Source organism: Bufo bufo, chromosome 1, assembly GCF_905171765.1.
Source record: "Bufo bufo chromosome 1, aBufBuf1.1, whole genome shotgun sequence".
Classification (NCBI taxonomy): domain Eukaryota; kingdom Metazoa; phylum Chordata; class Amphibia; order Anura; family Bufonidae; genus Bufo; species Bufo bufo.
Genome location: NC_053389.1, coordinates 839,124,085 through 839,145,236, shown reverse-complemented (window position 1 = coordinate 839,145,236; position 21,152 = coordinate 839,124,085). Strand labels below are relative to the sequence as shown.

Below are 21,152 nucleotides of genomic sequence, written 5' to 3'. Positions count from 1 at the left end.
CTGAAGAAGATGGGTAACAGGTATAAGCGTGTAGCTGACAGGAGACGTATGAATGGTCCGGACCTGATAGTGGGTGATTCTGTGTGGCTGTCCACAAGAAACATTAAGCTTAAGGTACCTTCTTGGAAGTTGGGCCCAAGATTTATTGGTCAATATAAGATCACTACCATTGTTAACCCTGTAGCCTTCCGTCTTGAACTTCCTCAGGCTTTGAAAATTCATAATGTATTTCATAAGTCGTTGTTGAAGAAATGTGTCAAACCTGTTGAGCCGTCCTCCTTGCCTCCTGCTCTTGTCATGGTGGATGGTAATTTAGAATTTCAAATCAGCAGCATTGTGGACTCCCGAGTTCTGCGTAGATCCCTCCAGTATCTCGTCCACCGGAAGGGTTACGGACCAGAGGAGAAGATGTGGGTTCCAGCGGCCGATGTTAATGCGAATCGTCCATCCTGATAAGGTCGGTCCTGGGTACCCGAAGGTCACCCGTAAAAGGGGGGTTACTGTCACGGTCCCTCAGATGACTGATGTCAGGAAATCAAGGAGATTGGCTGTGTTCAGTGTTGATAGGGTTAATTACCACTTCCCTTTTCTCAGCTGTTGCTCAGTGGTCATCACTTCTACTCTTTATAGTCTCACCCCACCCTTCTGACTATGCATAGATAGCTTCATTCGGGTTTGGCTGAGCTGGTGTGAGATCCTCTCTGGTGTTCCTGTTCTTCCATCTACAGAAGTTAAGTGTTAGGGTTAACTTCTGTTTGTATTTGTTATATTCCCTGTTGTTGTATCTGGGCCTGAGACAGAGACTTCCATTCGTCCATCTGGGGAGGAATGGGTTGTCTCTGGTCCTATACTTATTCCAGGGTCTTATAGGGAAATCAGGGCCTAGGTATCCTGCTTATAAATATTCTTACCTTCAAGGTCTATTCATATTGATAGGTAATAAGTGCCCGGATTAGGGTTGTCTTGGAGATGACCTGTTTCTTCCCTAGTTTCCAGGCCCAGTTACTGTTCCCCTTCCCTCCTGTGTTCAGTGTGGAGTTCCCCCCACGTGACATAAGAGCAGTGAGACTGTGGACTCTTTACTGTAAGAGCAGTGAGACTATGGACTCTATACTGTAAGAGCAGTGAGACTATGGACTCTTTACTGTAAGAGCAGTGAGACTATGGACTCTGTACTGTAAGAGCAGTGAGACTATGGACTCTTTACTGTAAGAGCAGTGAGACTATGGACTCTTTACTGTAAGAGCAGTGAGACTATGGACTCTTTACTGTAAGAGCAGTGAGACTATGGACTCTTTACTGTAAGAGCTGTGAGACTATGGACTCTTTACTGTAAGAGCAGTGAGACTATGGACTCTTTACTGTAAGAGCAGTGAGACTATGGACTCTACTGTAAGAGCAGTGAGACTATGGACTCTTTACTGTAAGAGCAGTGAGACTATGGACTCTTTACTGTAAGAGCAGTGAGACTATGGACTCTATACTGTAAGAGCAGTGAGACTATGGACTCCATACTGTAAGAGCAGTGAGACTATGGACTCTTTACTGTAAGAGCAGTGAGACTATGGACTCTTTACTGTAAGAACAGTGAGACTATGGACTCTTTACTGTAAGAGCAGTGAGACTATGGACTCTTTACTGTAAGAGCAGTGGGACTATGGAGTCTTTACTGTAAGAGCTGTGAGACTATGGACTCTTTACTGTAAGAGCAGTGAGACTATGGACTCTATACTGTAAGAGCAGTGAGACTATGGACTCTTTACTGTAAGAGCAGTGAGACTATGGACTCTTTACTGTAAAAGCAGTGAGACTATTGACTCTTTACTGTAAGAGCAGTGAGACTATGGACTCTATACTGTAAGAGCAGTGAGACTATGGACTCTATACTGAAAGAGCAGTGAGACTATGGACTCTTTACTGTAAGAGCAGTGAGACTATGGACTCTTTACTGTAAGAGCAGTGAGACTATGGACTCTATACTGAAAGAGCAGTGAGACTATGGACTCTATACTGTAAGAGCAGTGAGACTATGGACTCTATACTGTAAGAGCAGTGAGACTATAGACTCTTTACTGTAAGAGCAGTGAGACTATGGACTCTATACTGTAAGAGCAGTGAGACTATGGACTCTTTACTGTAAGAGCAGTGAGACTATGGACTCTTTACGGTAAGAGCAGTGAGACTATGGACTCTTTACTGTAAGAGCAGTGAGACTATGGACTCTGTACTGTAAGAGCAGTGAGACTATGGACTCTTTACTGTAAGAGCAGTGAGACTATGGACTCTATACTGTAAGAGCAGTGAGACTATGGACTCTATACTGAAAGAGCAGTGAGACTATGGACTCTTTACTGTAAGAGCAGTGAGACTATGGACTCTTTACTGTAAGAGCAGTGAGACTATGGACTCTATACTGAAAGAGCAGTGAGACTATGGACTCTATACTGTAAGAGCAGTGAGACTATGGACTCTATACTGTAAGAGCAGTGAGACTATAGACTCTTTACTGTAAGAGCAGTGAGACTATGGACTCTATACTGTAAGAGCAGTGAGACTATGGACTCTTTACTGTAAGAGCAGTGAGACTATGGACTCTATACTGTAAGAGCAGTGAGACTATGGACTCTTTACTGTAAGAGCAGTGAGACTATGGACTCTGTACTGTAAGAGCAGTGAGACTATGGACTCTTTACTGTAAGAGCGGTGAGACTATGGACCCTCTTCCGGTCTGTATGCAGGATGCGGAGCCTCTTCCGGTCTGTGTGCAGGATGCGGTGCCTCTTCCGGTCTGTATGCAGGATGCGGTGCCTCTTCCGGTTTGTATGCAGGATGCGGTGCCTCTTCCGGTTTGTATGCAGGATGCGGTGCCTCTTTTGGTCTGTATGCAGGATGCGGAGCCTCTTCCGGTCTGTGTGCAGGATGCGGTGCCTCTTCCGGTCTGTATGCAGGATGCGGTGCCTCTTCCGGTTTGTATGCAGGATGCGGTGCCTCTTCCGGTTTGTATGCAGGATGCGGTGCCTCTTTTGGTCTGTATGCAGGATGCGGTGCCTCTTTTGGTCTGTATGCAGGATGCGGTGCCTCTTCCGGTCTGTGTGCAGGATGCGGTGCCTCTTTTGGTCTGTATGCAGGATGCGGAGCCTCTTCCGGTCTGTATGCAGGATGCGGTGCCTCTTCCGGTCTGTATGCAGGATGCGGTGCCTCTTCCGGTCTGTATGCAGGATGCGGAGCCTCTTCCGGTCTGTATGCAGGATGCGGTGCCTCTTCCGGTCTGTATGCAGGATGCGGTGCCTCTTCCGGTCTGTATGCAGGATGCGGTGCCTCTTCCGGTCTGTATGCAGGATGCGGTGCCTCTTCCGGTCTGTATGCAGGATGCGGTGCCTCTTCCGGTCTGTATGCAGGATGCGGTGCCTCTTCCGGTCTGTATGCAGGATGCGGAGCCTCTTCCGGTCTGGATGCAGGATGCGGAGCCTCTTCCGGTCTGGATGCAGGATGCGGTGCCTCTTCCGGTCTGTATGCAGGATGCGGAGCCTCTTCCGGTCTGGATGCAGGATGCGGTGCCTCTTCCGGTCTGTATGCAGGATGCGGAGCCTCTTCCGGTCTGTATGCCGGATGCGGTGCCTCTTCTGGTCTGTATGCAGGATGCGGTGCCTCTTCCGGTCTGTATGCAGGATGCGGTGCCTCTTCCGGTCTGTATGCAGGATGCGGTGCCTCTTCCGGTCTGTATGCAGGATGCGGTGCCTCTTCCGGTCTGTATGCAGGATGCGGAGCCTCTTCCGGTCTGGATGCAGGATGCGGTGCCTCTTCCGGTCTGTATGCAGGATGCGGTGCCTCTTCCGGTCTGTATGCAGGATGCGGAGCCTCTTCCGGTCTGGATGCAGGATGCGGTGCCTCTTCCGGTCTGTATGCAGGATGCGGAGCCTCTTCTGGTCTGTATGCAGGATGCGGTGCCTCTTCCGGTCTGTGTGCAGGATGCGGTGCCTCTTCCGGTCTGTATGCAGGATGCGGTGCCTCTTCCGGTCTGTATGCAGGATGCGGAGCCTCTTCCGGTCTGGATGCAGGATGCGGTGCCTCTTCCGGTCTGTATGCAGGATGCGGTGCCTCTTCCGGTCTGTATGCAGGATGCGGTGCCTCTTCCGGTCTGTGTGCAGGATGCGGAGCCTCTTCCGGTCTGGATGCAGGATGCGGTGCCCGGCTCAGGTGGCCCGATGACATCATTGCGCTGCCTGCTCCGGCCTCTGATAGGCTTCAGGCCTAGCGTGTCTAGCCTATCGGCGGGGCAGAGAGACATGGCTCCTTTGTCCAGCTGAAACATTTGACTGTATCGTCCCGAGGACGGGGGCGCAGCTGAATATGGAGAAAGGAGCGCTGCCACCACCCCCACTTTTCCCTGAGGCAATCTCCTTGCCTGGTGGCTATGCTCTACTGATTAGGCCCTGTCACATTAGGGTGTCCATAAAGTGCCCAATTACAGATAAGCCCCCAATAAATGGACCATCAGCATGGGATGAGGAGGCTGCAGGCCATGCAGAACCAGGACAGGACCATGCAGACCCGTAACCGGCTGTCCTATCGGCACGTACACACCTTGAGGCATCCTGGTTCCTCGCAGTCCACACATTGAGAAGATCTATCTCCGGAGCCCTGAATCCTAATGACACTCCAGCAGGCTCTTCCCTCAGGGTGATCCAGATGTCTGCAGACGGCAGATAACGAGCAGTATTAGGTCAGGAATACTGCATTCGAGGGTAACGCCGCCGCGCACGGCCTAGAGGAGGGTAGTCGTCCAACATATACCACCTGCTACAGAACCCGAGCGGCAAGAGACGGCGGTCTACAGATGGGGGCGCGCTGGCCGTGTCTCTTCATGGGTCAGACACTGAAAGGGCATTTACCTGCAGGGGACACTGGAGAAACAGCTTTCTTCCGTATGGAGGAGAGCTAATCTGTATAAAAGACCCCCTCCACCCACTGGACATATAGAGGAGGGGTATACAGCAGAGGGTGTACATATAGAGGAGGGGTATACAGCAGAGGGTGTACATATAGAGGAGGGGTATACAGCAGAGGGTGTACATATAGAGGAGGGGTATACAGCAGAGGGTGTACATATAGAGGAGGGGTATACAGCAGAGGGTGTACATATAGAGGAGGGGTATACAGCAGAGGGTGTACATATAGAGGAGGGGTATACAGAAGAGGGTGTACATATAGAGGAGGGGTATACAGCAGAGGGTGTACATATAGAGGAGGGGTATACAGCAGAGGGTGTACATATAGAGGAGGGGTATACAGCAGAGGGTGTACATATAGAGGAGGGGTATACAGCAGAGGGTGTACATATAGAGGAGGGGTATACAGCAGAGGGTGTACATATAGAGGAGGGGTATACAGCAGAGGGTGTACATATAGAGGAGGGGTATACAGCAGAGGGTGTAGATATAGAGGAGGGGTATACAGCAGAGGGTGTACATATAGAGGAGGGGTATACAGCAGAGGGTGTACATATAGAGGAGGGGTATACAGCAGAGGGTGTACATATAGAGGAGGGGTATACAGCAGAGGGTGTACATATAGAGGAGGGGTATACAGCAGAGGGTGTACATATAGAGGAGGGGTATACAGCAGAGGGTGTACATATAGAGGAGGGGTATACAGCAGAGGGTGTACATATAGAGGAGGGGTATACAGCAGAGGGTGTACATATAGAGGAGGGGTATACAGCAGAGGGTGTACATATAGAGGAGGGGTATACAGAAGAGGGTGTACATATAGAGGAGGGGTATACAGCAGAATGTGTACATATAGAGGAGGGGTATACAGCAGAGGGTGTACATATGGAGGAGGGGTATACAGCAGAGGGTGTACATATAGAGGAGGGGTATACAGCAGAGGGTGTACATATAGAGGAGGCGTATACAGCAGAGGGTGTACATATGGAGGAGGGGTATACAGCAGAGGGTGTACATATGGAGGAGGGGTATACAACAGAGGGTGTATATATAGAGGAGGGGTATACAGCAGAGGGTGTACATATGGAGGAGGGGTATACAGCAGAGGGTGTACATATAGAGGAGGGGTATACAGCAGAGGGTGTACATATAGAGGAGGGGTATACAGCAGAGGGTGTACATATAGAGGAGGGGTATACAGCAGAGGGTGTACATATAGAGGAGGGGTATACAGAAGAGGGTGTACTTATAGAGGAGGGGTATACAGCAGAGGGTGTACATATAGAGGAGGGGTATACAGCAGAGGGTGTACATATGGAGGAGGGGTATACAGTATAGAGTGTAGATATAGAGGAGGGGTATGCAGGAGACGGTGTACATATGGAGGAGGGGTATACAGCAGAGGGTGTACATATAGAGGAGGGGTATACAGTATAGAGTGTACATATAGAGGAGGGGTATACAGCAGAGGGTGTACATATAGAGGAGGGGTATACAGCAGAGGGTGTACATATGGAGGAGGGGTATACAGCAGAGGGTGTACATATAGAGGAGGGGTATAGAGCAGAGGGTGTACATATAGAGGAGGGGTATACAGTAGAAGGTGTACATATGGAGGAGGGGTATACAGCAGAGGGTGTACATATAGAGGAGGGGTATACAGCAGAGGGTGTACATATAGAGGAGGGGTATACAGCAGAGGGTGTACATATAGAGGAGGGGTATACAGAAGAGGGTGTACATATAGAGGAAGGGTATACAGTAGAAGGTGTACATATGGAGGAGGGGTATACAGCAGAGGGTGTACATATAGAGGAGGGGTATACAGCAGAGGGTGTACATATAGAGGAAGGGTATACAGTAGAAGGTGTACATATGGAGGAGGGGTATACAGCAGAGGGTGTACATATGGAGGAGGGGTATACAGCAGAGGGTGTACATATAGAGGAGGGGTATACAGAAGAGGGTGTACATATAGAGGAGGGGTATACAGCAGAGGGTGTACATATAGAGGAGGGGTATACAGAAGAGGGTGTACATATAGAGGAGGGGTATACAGAAGAGGGTGTACATATAGAGGAGGGGTATACAGCAGAGGGTGTACATATAGAGGAGGGGTATACAGAAGAGGGTGTACTTATAGAGGAGGGGTATACAGCAGAGGGTGTACATATAGAGGAGGGGTATAGAGCAGAGGGTGTACATATAGAGGTGGGGTATACAGTATAGAGTGTAGATATAGAGGAGGGGTATACAGCAGAGGGTGTACATATAGAGGAGGGGTATACAGCAGAGGGTGTACATATAGAGGAGGGGTATACAGCAGAGGGTGTACATATAGAGGAAGGGTATACAGTAGAAGGTGTACATATGGAGGAGGGGTATACAGCAGAGGGTGTACATATAGAGGAGGGGTATACAGCAGAGGGTGTACATATAGAGGAAGGGTATACAGTAGAAGGTGTACATATGGAGGAGGGGTATACAGCAGAGGGTGTACATATGGAGGAGGGGTATACAGCAGAGGGTGTACATATAGAGGAGGGGTATACAGAAGAGGGTGTACATATAGAGGAGGGGTATACAGCAGAGGGTGTACATATGGAGGAGGGGTATACAGCAGAGGGTGTACATATAGAGGAGGGGTATACAGCAGAGGGTGTACATATAGAGGAGGGGTATACAGCAGAGGGTGTACATATAGAGGAGGGGTATACAGAAGAGGGTGTACATATAGAGGAGGGGTATACAGCAGAGGGTGTACATATAGAGGTGGGGTATACAGTATAGAGTGTAGATATAGAGGAGGGGTATACAGCAGAGGGTGTACATATAGAGGAAGGGTATACAGTAGAAGGTGTACATATGGAGGAGGGGTATACAGCAGAGGGTGTACATATGGAGGAGGGGTATACAGCAGAGGGTGTACATATAGAGGAGGGGTATACAGCAGAGGGTGTACATATAGAGGAGGGGTATACAGCAGAGGGTGTACATATAGAGGAGGGGTATACAGAAGAGGGTGTACATATAGAGGAGGGGTATACAGCAGAGGGTGTACATATAGAGGTGGGGTATACAGTATAGAGTGTAGATATAGAGGAGGGGTATACAGCAGAGGGTGTACATATAGAGGAGGGGTATACAGCAGAGGGTGTACATATAGAGGTGGGGTATACAGTATATAGTGTAGATATAGAGGAGGGGTATACAGCAGAGGGTGTACATATAGAGGAGGGGTATACAGCAGAGGGTGTACATATAGAGGAGGGGTATACAGCAGAGGGTGTACATATAGAGGAGGGGTATACAGCAGAGGGTGTACATATAGAGGAGGGGTATACAGTAGAGGGTGTACATATAGAGGAGGGGTATACAGCAGAGGGTGTACATATGGAGGAGGGGTATACAGCAGAGGGTGTACATATAGAGGAGGGGTATACAGCAGAGGGTGTACATATAGAGGAGGGGTATAGAGCAGAGGGTGTACATATAGAGGAGGGGTATACAGCAGAGGGTGTACATATAGAGGAGGGGTATACAGCAGAGGGTGTACATATAGAGGAGGGGTATACAGCAGAGGGTGTACATATAGAGGAGGGGTATACAGCAGAGGGTGTACATATAGAGGAGGGGTATACAGTATAGAGTGTAGATATAGAGGAGGGGTATACAGCAGAGGGTGTACATATGGAGGAGGGGTATACAGCAGAGGGTGTACATATAGAGGAGGGGTATACAGCAGAGGGTGTACATATGGAGGAGGGGTATACAGCAGAGGGTGTACATATGGAGGAGGGGTATACAGCAGAGGGTGTACATATGGAGGAGGGGTATACAGCAGAGGGTGTACATATGGAGGAGGGGTATACAGCAGAGGGTGTACATATAGAGGAGGGGTATACAGCAGAGGGTGTACATATAGAGGAGGGGTATACAGAAGAGGGTGTACATATAGAGGAGGGGTATACAGCAGAATGTGTACATATAGAGGAGGGGTATACAGCAGAGGGTGTACATATGGAGGAGGGGTATACAGCAGAGGGTGTACATATAGAGGAGGGGTATACAGCAGAGGGTGTACATATAGAGGAGGCGTATACAGCAGAGGGTGTACATATGGAGGAGGGGTATACAGCAGAGGGTGTACATATGGAGGAGGGGTATACAACAGAGGGTGTATATATAGAGGAGGGGTATACAGCAGAGGGTGTACATATGGAGGAGGGGTATACAGCAGAGGGTGTACATATAGAGGAGGGGTATACAGCAGAGGGTGTACATATAGAGGAGGGGTATACAGCAGAGGGTGTACATATAGAGGAGGGGTATACAGCAGAGGGTGTACATATAGAGGAGGGGTATACAGAAGAGGGTGTACATATAGAGGAGGGGTATACAGAAGAGGGTGTACATATAGAGGAGGGGTATACAGCAGAATGTGTACATATAGAGGAGGGGTATACAGCAGAGGGTGTACATATAGAGGAGGGGTATACAGAAGAGGGTGTACTTATAGAGGAGGGGTATACAGCAGAGGGTGTACATATAGAGGAGGGGTATACAGCAGAGGGTGTACATATGGAGGAGGGGTATACAGTATAGAGTGTAGATATAGAGGAGGGGTATGCAGGAGACGGTGTACATATGGAGGAGGGGTATACAGCAGAGGGTGTACATATAGAGGAGGGGTATACAGTATAGAGTGTACATATAGAGGAGGGGTATACAGCAGAGGGTGTACATATAGAGGAGGGGTATACAGCAGAGGGTGTACATATGGAGGAGGGGTATACAGCAGAGGGTGTACATATAGAGGAGGGGTATACAGTAGAAGGTGTACATATGGAGGAGGGGTATACAGCAGAGGGTGTACATATAGAGGAGGGGTATACAGCAGAGGGTGTACATATAGAGGAGGGGTATACAGCAGAGGGTGTACATATAGAGGAGGGGTATACAGAAGAGGGTGTACATATAGAGGAAGGGTATACAGTAGAAGGTGTACATATGGAGGAGGGGTATACAGCAGAGGGTGTACATATAGAGGAGGGGTATACAGCAGAGGGTGTACATATAGAGGAAGGGTATACAGTAGAAGGTGTACATATGGAGGAGGGGTATACAACAGAGGGTGTATATATAGAGGAGGGGTATACAGCAGAGGGTGTACATATGGAGGAGGGGTATACAGCAGAGGGTGTACATATAGAGGAGGGGTATACAGCAGAGGGTGTACATATAGAGGAGGGGTATACAGCAGAGGGTGTACATATAGAGGAGGGGTATACAGCAGAGGGTGTACATATGGAGGAGGGGTATACAGCAGAGGGTGTACATATAGAGGAGGGGTATACAGCAGAGGGTGTACATATAGAGGAGGGGTATACAGAAGAGGGTGTACATATAGAGGAGGGGTATACAGAAGAGGGTGTACATATAGAGGAGGGGTATACAGCAGAATGTGTACATATAGAGGAGGGGTATACAGCAGAGGGTGTACATATAGAGGAGGGGTATACAGAAGAGGGTGTACTTATAGAGGAGGGGTATACAGCAGAGGGTGTACATATAGAGGAGGGGTATACAGCAGAGGGTGTACATATGGAGGAGGGGTATACAGTATAGAGTGTAGATATAGAGGAGGGGTATGCAGGAGACGGTGTACATATGGAGGAGGGGTATACAGCAGAGGGTGTACATATAGAGGAGGGGTATACAGTATAGAGTGTACATATAGAGGAGGGGTATACAGCAGAGGGTGTACATATAGAGGAGGGGTATACAGCAGAGGGTGTACATATGGAGGAGGGGTATACAGCAGAGGGTGTACATATAGAGGAGGGGTATAGAGCAGAGGGTGTACATATAGAGGAGGGGTATACAGCAGAGGGTGTACATATAGAGGAGGGGTATAGAGCAGAGGGTGTACATATAGAGGAGGGGTATACAGTAGAAGGTGTACATATAGAGGAGGGGTATACAGCAGAGGGTGTACATATAGAGGAGGGGTATACAGCAGAGGGTGTACATATAGAGGAGGGGTATACAGCAGAGGGTGTACATATAGAGGAAGGGTATACAGCAGAAGGTGTACAGTCGTGGCCAAAAGTTTTGAGAATGACACAAATATTAGTTTTCACAAAGTTTGCTGCTAAACTGCTTTTAGATCTTTGTTTCAGTTGTTTCTGTGATGTAGTGAAATATAATTACTCGCACTTCATACGTTTCAAAGGCTTTTATCGACAATTACATGACATTTATGCAAAGAGTCAGTATTTGCAGTGCTGGCCCTTCTTTTTCAGGACCTCTGCAATCCGACTGGGCATGCTCTCAATCACCTTCTGGGCCAATTCCTGATGATACAACCCATTCCTTCATAATCACTTCTTGGAGTTTGTCAGAATTAGTGGGTTTTTGTTTGTCCACCTGCCTCTTGAGGATTGACCACAAGTTCTCAATGGGATTAAGATCTGGGGAGTTTCCAGGCCATGGACCCAAAATGTCAACGTTTTGGTCCCCGAGCCACTTAGTCATCACTTTTGCCTTATGGCACGGTGCTCCATCGTGCTGGAAAATGCATTGTTCTTCACCAAACTGTTGTTGGATTGTTGGAAGAAGTTGCTGTTGGAGGGTGTTTTGGTGCCATTCTTTATTCATGGCTGTGTTTTTGGGCAAAATTGTGAGTGAGCCCACTCCCTTGGATGAGAAGCAACCCCACACATGAATGGTCTCAGGATGCTTTACTGTTGGCATGACACAGGACTGATGGTAGCGATCACCTTTTCTTCTCCGGACAAGCCTTTTTCCAGATGCCCCAAACAATTGGAAAGAGGCTTCATCGGAGAATATGACTTTGCCCCAGTCCTCAGCCGTCCATTCACCAGACTTTCTGCAGAAGATCAATCTGTCCCTGGTGTTTTTTTGGAGAGAAGTGGCTTCTTTGCTGCCCTTCTTGACACCAGGCCATCTTCCAAAAGTCTTGGCCTCACTGTGCGTGCAGATGCGCTCACACCTGCCTGCTGCCATTCCTGAGCAAGCTCTGCACTGGTGGCACTCCGATCCCGCAGCTGAATCCTCTTTAGGAGACGATCCTGGCGCTTGCTGGACTTTCTTGGACGCCCTGAAGCCTTCTTAACAAGAATTGAACCTCTTTCCTTGAAGTTCTTGCTGATCCTATAAATTGTTGATTGAGGTGCAATCTTAGTAGCCACAATATCCTTGCCTGTGAAGCCAGTTTTATGCAACGCAATGATGGCTGCACGCGTTTCTTTGCAGGTCACCATGGTTAACAATGGAAGAACAATGATTTCAAGCATCACCCTCCTTTTAACATGTCAAGTCTGCCATTTTAACCCAATCAGCCTGACATAATGATCTCCAGCCTTGTGCTCGTCAACATTCTCACCTGAGTTAACAAGACGATTACTGAAATGATCTCAGCAGGTCCTTTAATGACAGCAATGAAATGCAGTGGAAAGGTTTTTTTGGGATTAAGTTAGGGCTCTTTCACACTTGCGTTCTTGTCTTCCGGCATAGAGTTCCGTCGTCGGGGCTCTATGCCGGAAGAATCCTGATCAGGATTATCCTAATGCATTCTGAATGGAGAGAAATCCGTTCAGGATGCATCAGGATGTCTTCAGTTCCGGACCGGAACGTTTTTTGGCCGGAGAAAATACCGCAGCATGCTGCGCTTTTTGCTCCGGCCAAAAATCCTGAACACTTGCCGCAAGGCCGGATCCGGAATTAATGCCCATTGAAAGGCATTGATCCGGATCCGGCCTTAAGCTAAACGTCGTTTCGGAGCATTGCCGGATCCGACGTTTAGCTTTTTCTGAATGGTTACCATGGCTTCCAGGACGCTAAAGTCCTGTTTGCTATGGTAAAGTGTAGTGGGGAGCGGGGGAGCAGTATACTTACCGTCCGTGCGGCTCCCCGGGCGCTTCAGAGTGACGTCAGGGCGCCCCACACGCATGGATGACGTGATCGCATGGATCATGTGATCCATGCGCATATGGCGCTCTGACGTCATTCTGGAGCGCCCCGGGAGCCGCACAGACGCTAAGTATACTGCTCCCCACTACTACTATGGCAGCCAGGACTTTAATAGCGTCCTGGGTGCCATAGTAACACTGAAAGCATTTGGAAGACGGTTCCGTCTTCAAATGCTTTCAGTACACTTGCGTTTTTCCGGATCCGGCAGGCACCTCCGGCAACGGAAGTGCATGCCGGATCCCAACAATGCAAGTGTGAAAGAGCCCTTAATTTTCATGGCAAAGAAGGACTATGCAACTCATCTGATCCCTCTTCATAACATTCTGGAGTAGATGCAAATTGCTATTATAAAAACTTAAGCAGCAACTTTTCCAATTTCCAATATTTATCTAATTCTCAAAACTTTTGGCCCCAACTGTACATATAGAGGAGGGGTATACAGCAGAGGGTGTACATATAGAGGAGGGGTATACAGTATAGAGTGTAGATATAGAGGAGGGGTATACAGCAGAGGGTGTACATATAGAGGAGGGGTATACAGCAGAGGGTGTACATATAGAGGAGGGGTATACAGCAGAGGGTGTACATATAGAGGAGGGGTATACAGTATAGAGTGTAGATATAGAGGAGGGGTATACAGCAGAGGGTGTACATATAGAGGAGGGGTATACAGCAGAGGGTGTACATATGGAGGAGGGGTATACAGCAGAGGGTGTACATATAGAGGAGGGGTATACAGCAGAGGGTGTACATATAGAGGAGGGGTATAGAGCAGAGGGTGTACATATAGAGGAGGGGTATACAGCAGAGGGTGTACATATAGAGGAGGGGTATACAGCAGAGGGTGTACATATAGAGGAGGGGTATAGAGCAGAGGGTGTACATATAGAGGAGGGGTATACAGTATAGAGTGTAGATATAGAGGAGGGGTATACAGCAGAGGGTGTACATATAGAGGAGGGGTATACAGCAGAGGGTGTACATATAGAGGAGGGGTATACAGCAGAGGGTGTACATATAGAGGAGGGGTATACAGCAGAGGGTGTACATATAGAGGAGGGGTATACAGCAGAGGGTGTACATATAGAGGAGGGGTATACAGCAGAGGATGTACATATAGAGGAGGGGTATACAGTATAGAGTGTAGATATAGAGGAGGGGTATACAGCAGAGGGTGTACATATAGAGGAGGGGTATACAGCAGAGGGTGTACATATAGAGGAGGGGTATACAGCAGAGGGTGTACATATAGAGGAGGGGTATACAGTATAGAGTGTAGATATAGAGGAGGGGTATACAGCAGAGGGTGTACATATAGAGGAGGGGTATACAGTATAGAGTGTAGATATAGAGGAGGGGTATACAGCAGAGGGTGTACATATAGAGGAGGGGTATACAGCAGAGGGTGTACATATGGAGGAGGGGTATACAGCAGAGGGTGTACATATAGAGGAGGGGTATACAGCAGAGGGTGTACATATAGAGGAGGGGTATAGAGCAGAGGGTGTACATATAGAGGAGGGGTATACAGCAGAGGGTGTACATATAGAGGAGGGGTATACAGCAGAGGGTGTACATATAGAGGAGGGGTATAGAGCAGAGGGTGTACATATAGAGGAGGGGTATACAGTATAGAGTGTAGATATAGAGGAGGGGTATACAGCAGAGGGTGTACATATAGAGGAGGGGTATACAGCAGAGGGTGTACATATAGAGGAGGGGTATACAGCAGAGGGTGTACATATAGAGGAGGGGTATACAGCAGAGGGTGTACATATAGAGGAGGGGTATACAGCAGAGGGTGTACATATAGAGGAGGGGTATACAGCAGAGGATGTACATATAGAGGAGGGGTATACAGTATAGAGTGTAGATATAGAGGAGGGGTATACAGCAGAGGGTGTACATATAGAGGAGGGGTATACAGCAGAGGGTGTACATATAGAGGAGGGGTATACAGCAGAGGGTGTACATATAGAGGAGGGGTATACAGTATAGAGTGTAGATATAGAGGAGGGGTATACAGCAGAGGGTGTACATATAGAGGAGGGGTATACAGCAGAGGGTGTACATATAGAGGAGGGGTATACAGTATAGAGTGTACATATAGAGGAGGGGTATACAGCAGAGGGTGTACATATAGAGGAGGGGTATACAGCAGAGGGTGTACATATAGAGGAGGGGTATACAGTATAGAGTGTAGATATAGAGGAGGGGTATGCAGGAGACGGTGTATAAAGCAGACGGTATACAGGAGACGGTGTATACAGGAGGCGGTGTATACAGGAGACGGTGTATACAGCAGACGGTGTATACAGGAGACGGTGTATACAGGAGACGGTGTATACAGCAGACGGTGTATACAGGAGACGGTGTATACAGGAGACGGTGTATACAGCAGACGGTGTATACAGGAGACGGTGTATACAGGAGACGGTGTATACAGCAGACGGTGTATACAGCAGACGGTGTATACAGGAGACGGTGTATACAGGAGACGGTGTATACAGGAGACGGTGTATACAGGAGACGGTGTATACAGCAGACGGTGTATACAGGAGACGGTGTATACAGGAGACGGTGTATACAGGAGACGGTGTATACAGCAGACGGTGTATACAGGAGACGGTGTATACAGGAGACGGTGTATACAGGAGACGGTGTATACAGGAGACGGTGTATACAGCAGACGGTGTATACAGGAGACGGTGTATACAGCAGACGGTGTATACAGGAGACGGTGTATACAGGAGACGGTGTATACAGCAGACGGTGTATACAGGAGATGGTGTATACAGCAGACGGTATATACAGGAGACGGTGTATACAGCAGACGGTGTATACAGGAGACGGTGTATACAGCAGATGGTGTATACAGGAGACGGTGTATACAGGAGACGGTGTATACAGGAGACGGTGTATACAGCAGACGGTGTATACAGGAGACGGTGTATACAGCAGATGGTGTATACAGCAGACGGTGTATACAGGAGATGGTGTATACAGCAGACGGTATACAGGTGTATGAGGGCAGCATTTTGCAGCAGTCGTTGCTCTCAGCTCATCCTGAGGGATTGTGGGATGAATACTGATGAGCATGATTTGCATACATCTCATTTCCTGTCCACACCCCCCATTCATTAGGCTGTGGAGATAATAACTCGGGTGAATATTAATTAGTGGGGGGCAGAGGTCCCACTCACTCGCATCCACTCTGTCACACACACTACTGGCGTGTCATAAGCTGCGCGTACCGTGTGCACTGCCCAGACATGTCGCCCAGCAATGCCCGGCTGCCATGGCAACAGAGGTAGTTGCTACAAGATATTCTGTTGTCATGGGAACAGAGGGAAAGCATCTGCCTCATATACAGAAAGACAAACTGAGGAGAGGAGCGAGCGTCGGGCCCCCGCCCCGGAAAGAGGATATTATCCTATATACCCTCACATACCATGCTATATACCTCTGATACCACGCTATATACCCCTTACACCCTAATGCCACCCTATATACCCCTTACACCACACTGTATACCCCTTATACAGATACCACGCTATATACCCCTTACACCCTAATGCCACCCTATACCCCTTATACAGATACCACCCTATACCCCTTACACCACACTGTATACCCCTTATACAGATACCACACTATATACCCCTTATACCACGCTGTATACCCCTCATAGCACACTGTATACCACGCTATATACCCCTTATACCACACTGTAAAACCACGCTATATACCCCCTATACCCCGATACCACGCTATATACCCCTTATACCACACTGTAAAACCACGCTATATACCCCCTATACCCCGATACCACGCTGTATACCCCTTATACCACACCGTATACCACGCTATATACCCCCTATACCCTGATACCACACTATATACCCATTAAACCCTGATACCACACTATATACCCCCTTATACCAAACTATATACCCCCACTACCCTGATACCACACTATATACCCCATATACCCTGATACCATGCTATATACCACCACTACCCTGATACCACAATATATACCCCCACTACCCTGATACCACACTATATACCCCATATACCACACTATATATCCCATATACCCTGATACCATGCTATATACCCCATATACAGATACCATACTATGTACCTCTTATGCACTGAAACCACACTATATACCCATTAAACACTGATACCACGCTATATACCCCTTATACCATGCTATATGCCCCCTATACCCTGATACCACACTATATACCCATTAAACCCTGATACCACACTATATACCCCCACTACCCTGATACCACATTATATACCCCATATACCCTGATACCATACCTAAATACCCCATATACAGATACCATACCTCTTATGCACTGAAACCATGCTATATACCCTCATATATCCTGATACCACATTATATACCCCTTATACCCTCATTACACACTATATACCCCTTATACACTGATACCACACTGTATACTCTCATATATCCTGATACCACGTTATATACCCCTTATCCACTGATACCATGCTATATACCCCTTACTCCCTGATAACACCCTATATACCCCTTATACCCTCATTACATGCTATATACCCCTTGTACACTGATACCACGCTATATACCCCCTATACACAGATACTAAGATATATACCCCTTATACACTGATACCACACTATATACTCTCATATATCCTGATACCACATTATATACCCCTTATACCACGTTATATTCTCTCATATATCCTGATACCATGCTATATACCCCTTACACCCTGATAACACCCTATATACCCCTTATACCCTCATTACATGCTATATACCCCTTGTACATGGATACCACGCTATATACCCCCTATACACAGATACCATAATATATACCCCTTAGCCACTGAAACCACGCTTTCCTGGACGTCCTAGGACAGCACAGTGGGGTAAGGTCTCCTAGGTACAAGTAGACAGATGGGTTAGTAAGCCATTCACCGTGGCCCCTGTAAAGCTGAGCAGGAGGAAGGAGCCAGTGGGTTTTATTTCCTTTTAGGTCATGACAAAGCCAAGATCTTACACCATAAAGATATCCCAGGATCCTGCCGGCTTACTGGGCTGTATACAGAGCGTGGCCTCTGTCCCTCAGCTTCTCCAGTACTCTGTATACCACCTCCCTTCTCTGAAGACCATTCCGGTCCGTGTGGCTTTCCTGAGAATGTATGCAATTACCCGGTCTGATGCTATATGTGATGGGGTGCGACTTCTGCACAGTCTGACTCTATCCAAACGGCGCTGCCATCGTCAGACTGTTTAATGACACGCCCCCAACTGGTAACACCCATCTGTACCTTTACTGCAGCCTCCTAGTAATTTATTTATAACTTCTAGTAGAAATAACAGAGGAACGGCACAACATAGAGCCATGAGAATAGATGCTCTAGAATTGTCATTACATGGGGAATACAAGGGGTTACGGAGAGGGCCCCTTTAGGTAGTTTACTGCTGTGTCTGCGGCCTCTCAATCCTAGACAGGTCCAGCTCAGCCGAACGTGGGAAGTTGAGCTTGGTTCTGGATGGGAGACCTATGCTTCCACTCAGCGGGTGCTGTCCTTCATGAAGTAAAAGTGGATAGGTCACCAATATCAGATCGGCCGATCAGCTGTTCGTACGAGCGCTGCCTTCTTTTCACCGTTTACCTGCTCCTCAGAGCTGAGCCAGTGTAATTACATCTCAGTCGATCTATTCAGGCCCACTGGACGGCTCCTTCCTATTCAGGCCTACGGGACGGCTCCTTCCTCTTCAGGCCTACTGGACGGCTCCTTCCTCTTCAGGCCTACTGGACGGCTCCTTCCTCTTCAGGCCTACTGGACGGCTCCTCCCTCTTCAGGCCTACGGGACGGCTCCTCCCTCTTCAGGCCACGGGACGGCTCCTCCCTCTTCAGGCCTACGGGACGGCTCCTCCCTCTTCAGGCCTATGGGACGGCTCCTCCCTCTTCAGGCCTACGGGACGGCTCCTCCCTCTTCAGGCCTACGGGACGGCTCCTCCCTCTTCAGGCCTACGGGACGGCTCCTCCCTATTCACGCCTACGGGACGGCTCCTCCCTCTTCACGCCTACGGGACGGCTCCTCCCTCTTCACGCCTACGGGACGGCTCCTCCCTCTTCACGCCTACGGGACGGCTCCTCCCTCTTCACGCCTACGGGACGGCTCCTCCCTCTTCACGCCTACGGGACGGCTCCTCCCTCTTCACGCCTACGGGACGGCTCCTTCCTCTTCACGCCTACGGGACGGCTCCTCCCTCTTCACGCCTACGGGACGGCTCCTCCCTCTTCACGCCTACGGGACGGCTCCTCCCTCTTCACGCCTACGGGACGGCTCCTTCCTCTTCACGCCTATGGGACAGCTGAGATGTAATTGCACTGCCCAGAACTGAGGTTTGCTGACAGTGGGCAGGTAATCAGTGAAGAGAAGGCAGCACTTGTACGAGCGCTGGTTTCTCTTCAAACATCTCATCGGTGGGTTGCTGGTTATAGATCCCAAATCTGATATTGATCACCTATCTTGAGAATAGGTCATAAATATTAAAGCGTACATCCCCTTTAAAGATACAACCACTGACTTTTAGCTGATGAGTGACACACCGCTGACATCAGCATTTCGGTCACTATTTTATACCGCCCTCAGTGAGGTCAGCATAAAGTTGATGACAGGTTCCCTTTAAATGTGTGATATTCTGCTACCTCCCAAAAACCAAGGAGAGTGCATTTAGTGGCCATCCAGGGCTGCATAAAGGACTGAAATGGGAGATTAGATGGAACTTCTCTGACCTGTGGGGTGGTGTCCCAAAAGCTGATTTAGCAGTGGCAAAACAGTGGCTGTATTTCCCTCAGGGAAGTCATCACATCTGAAGACATGGATAGGAAAGTACATTCATTATTAAAAAATAAAATACCTCACCTTCAGCGGCACGTAAAACCGCCTGACATCTATTTCTAGGACAAGGGCACTGCAAATCGTGTCAAGCTGGGTAAAAGCAGAGCCTCGGGGACAGAACCTACCCTTACTGAAGTCTACATCTGGGTTCCTCTGTGAACATTAAAAAAAATAAAAACATTTCCTCTACATTCTTGGCAGAAGAGCTATTGGGGTCAAACAGTGGCCTGCTAATGTACAGTACCAATCCAAGACCCATTGTCACAGGTAATGGGGAGGGGAAAACACAAGATAACACACAGAAGGAAATAGACCGGAGTCTAGGCCTCAAAGCTAAGGGAGAGGGATGGTGACCTCCTAGGAATTCCTAGACCTCTCCCCGACTCCTGCCAGTATGAGTAGACCCTGAAGGTGGAAATACTCATACACTGGAACCTAAGCCCTGGAAATCCCAAGGAGTGGTGGCAGGGAATGAGACTACGGGTTCCTTCCCAGATGAAGGAACCAGCGTCTCCCTGAGGCGTAGAAAACTACAAACACAAGCGAACAACAAAATGCAAAACAAAATGCACTTAGCTTAAAGAAGAATGGAGGAGCAGGAGATCCAAAGGAACAACACACCAGCTCAACCAAGCAGGAAATATCAACCGCATGGTAAGCAGTGTGAGTCAGAACTAAATAGAGCCTCAGTAATGATCACAAGCTGCACCTGACAAGAGGTGTGGACATTACCAAACAACGACACTGCAAGGAGAAAACAGAGACTGTCAGATACCCTCACGTGCCGCCAGTCTCTCAGATCTTTTCACCTCTGTCATAGGAGATACATTACCCCCCCCCCCCCCCCCTCTACAGGCGACCTCCTGACACCCAGGGCCGACTTTATCAGGATGCGCCCTGTGAAAGGCCTTCACAAGGCGACTGGCATTAACGTCGGTCGCAGGAACCCACATTCTTTCCTCTAGACCATAACATTTCCAGTGCACAAGATACTGAAGAGATCAACGGAGAATTTGTGAGTTCACTATCCTGGCAATCTGAAATTCAAGATTACCGTCCACCAAGACAGGAGCAGGAGGAAAGGAGGACGGTTCAGCAGGTTCGACATATCTTGTGAAAAACATTATGAATTTTTAAAACCTGCGGAAGTTCAAGATGAAAAGCAACCGGATTAATAATTGCAGAGATCTTATGTGGCCCAATAAACCTTGGGCCCCACTTCCAAGAAGGTACCTTCAACTTAATGTTTCTTGTGGACAGCCACACAGAATCACCCACTCTCAGGTC

At 48.4% G+C, this 21,152-nt stretch overlaps 1 protein-coding gene across 1 annotated transcript; it reads left to right on the top strand.

Moving 5' to 3' along the window:
• The first annotated feature begins 2,711 nt into the window (after positions 1-2,711).
• Positions 2,712-4,307, top strand: LOC120990588 (keratin-associated protein 10-4-like). Its single transcript, XM_040419505.1, has one exon. It carries the CDS (start codon positions 2,712-2,714, stop codon positions 4,305-4,307), a length of 1,596 nt encoding a protein of 531 aa, XP_040275439.1.
• Positions 4,308-21,152: the final 16,845 nt, after the last annotated feature.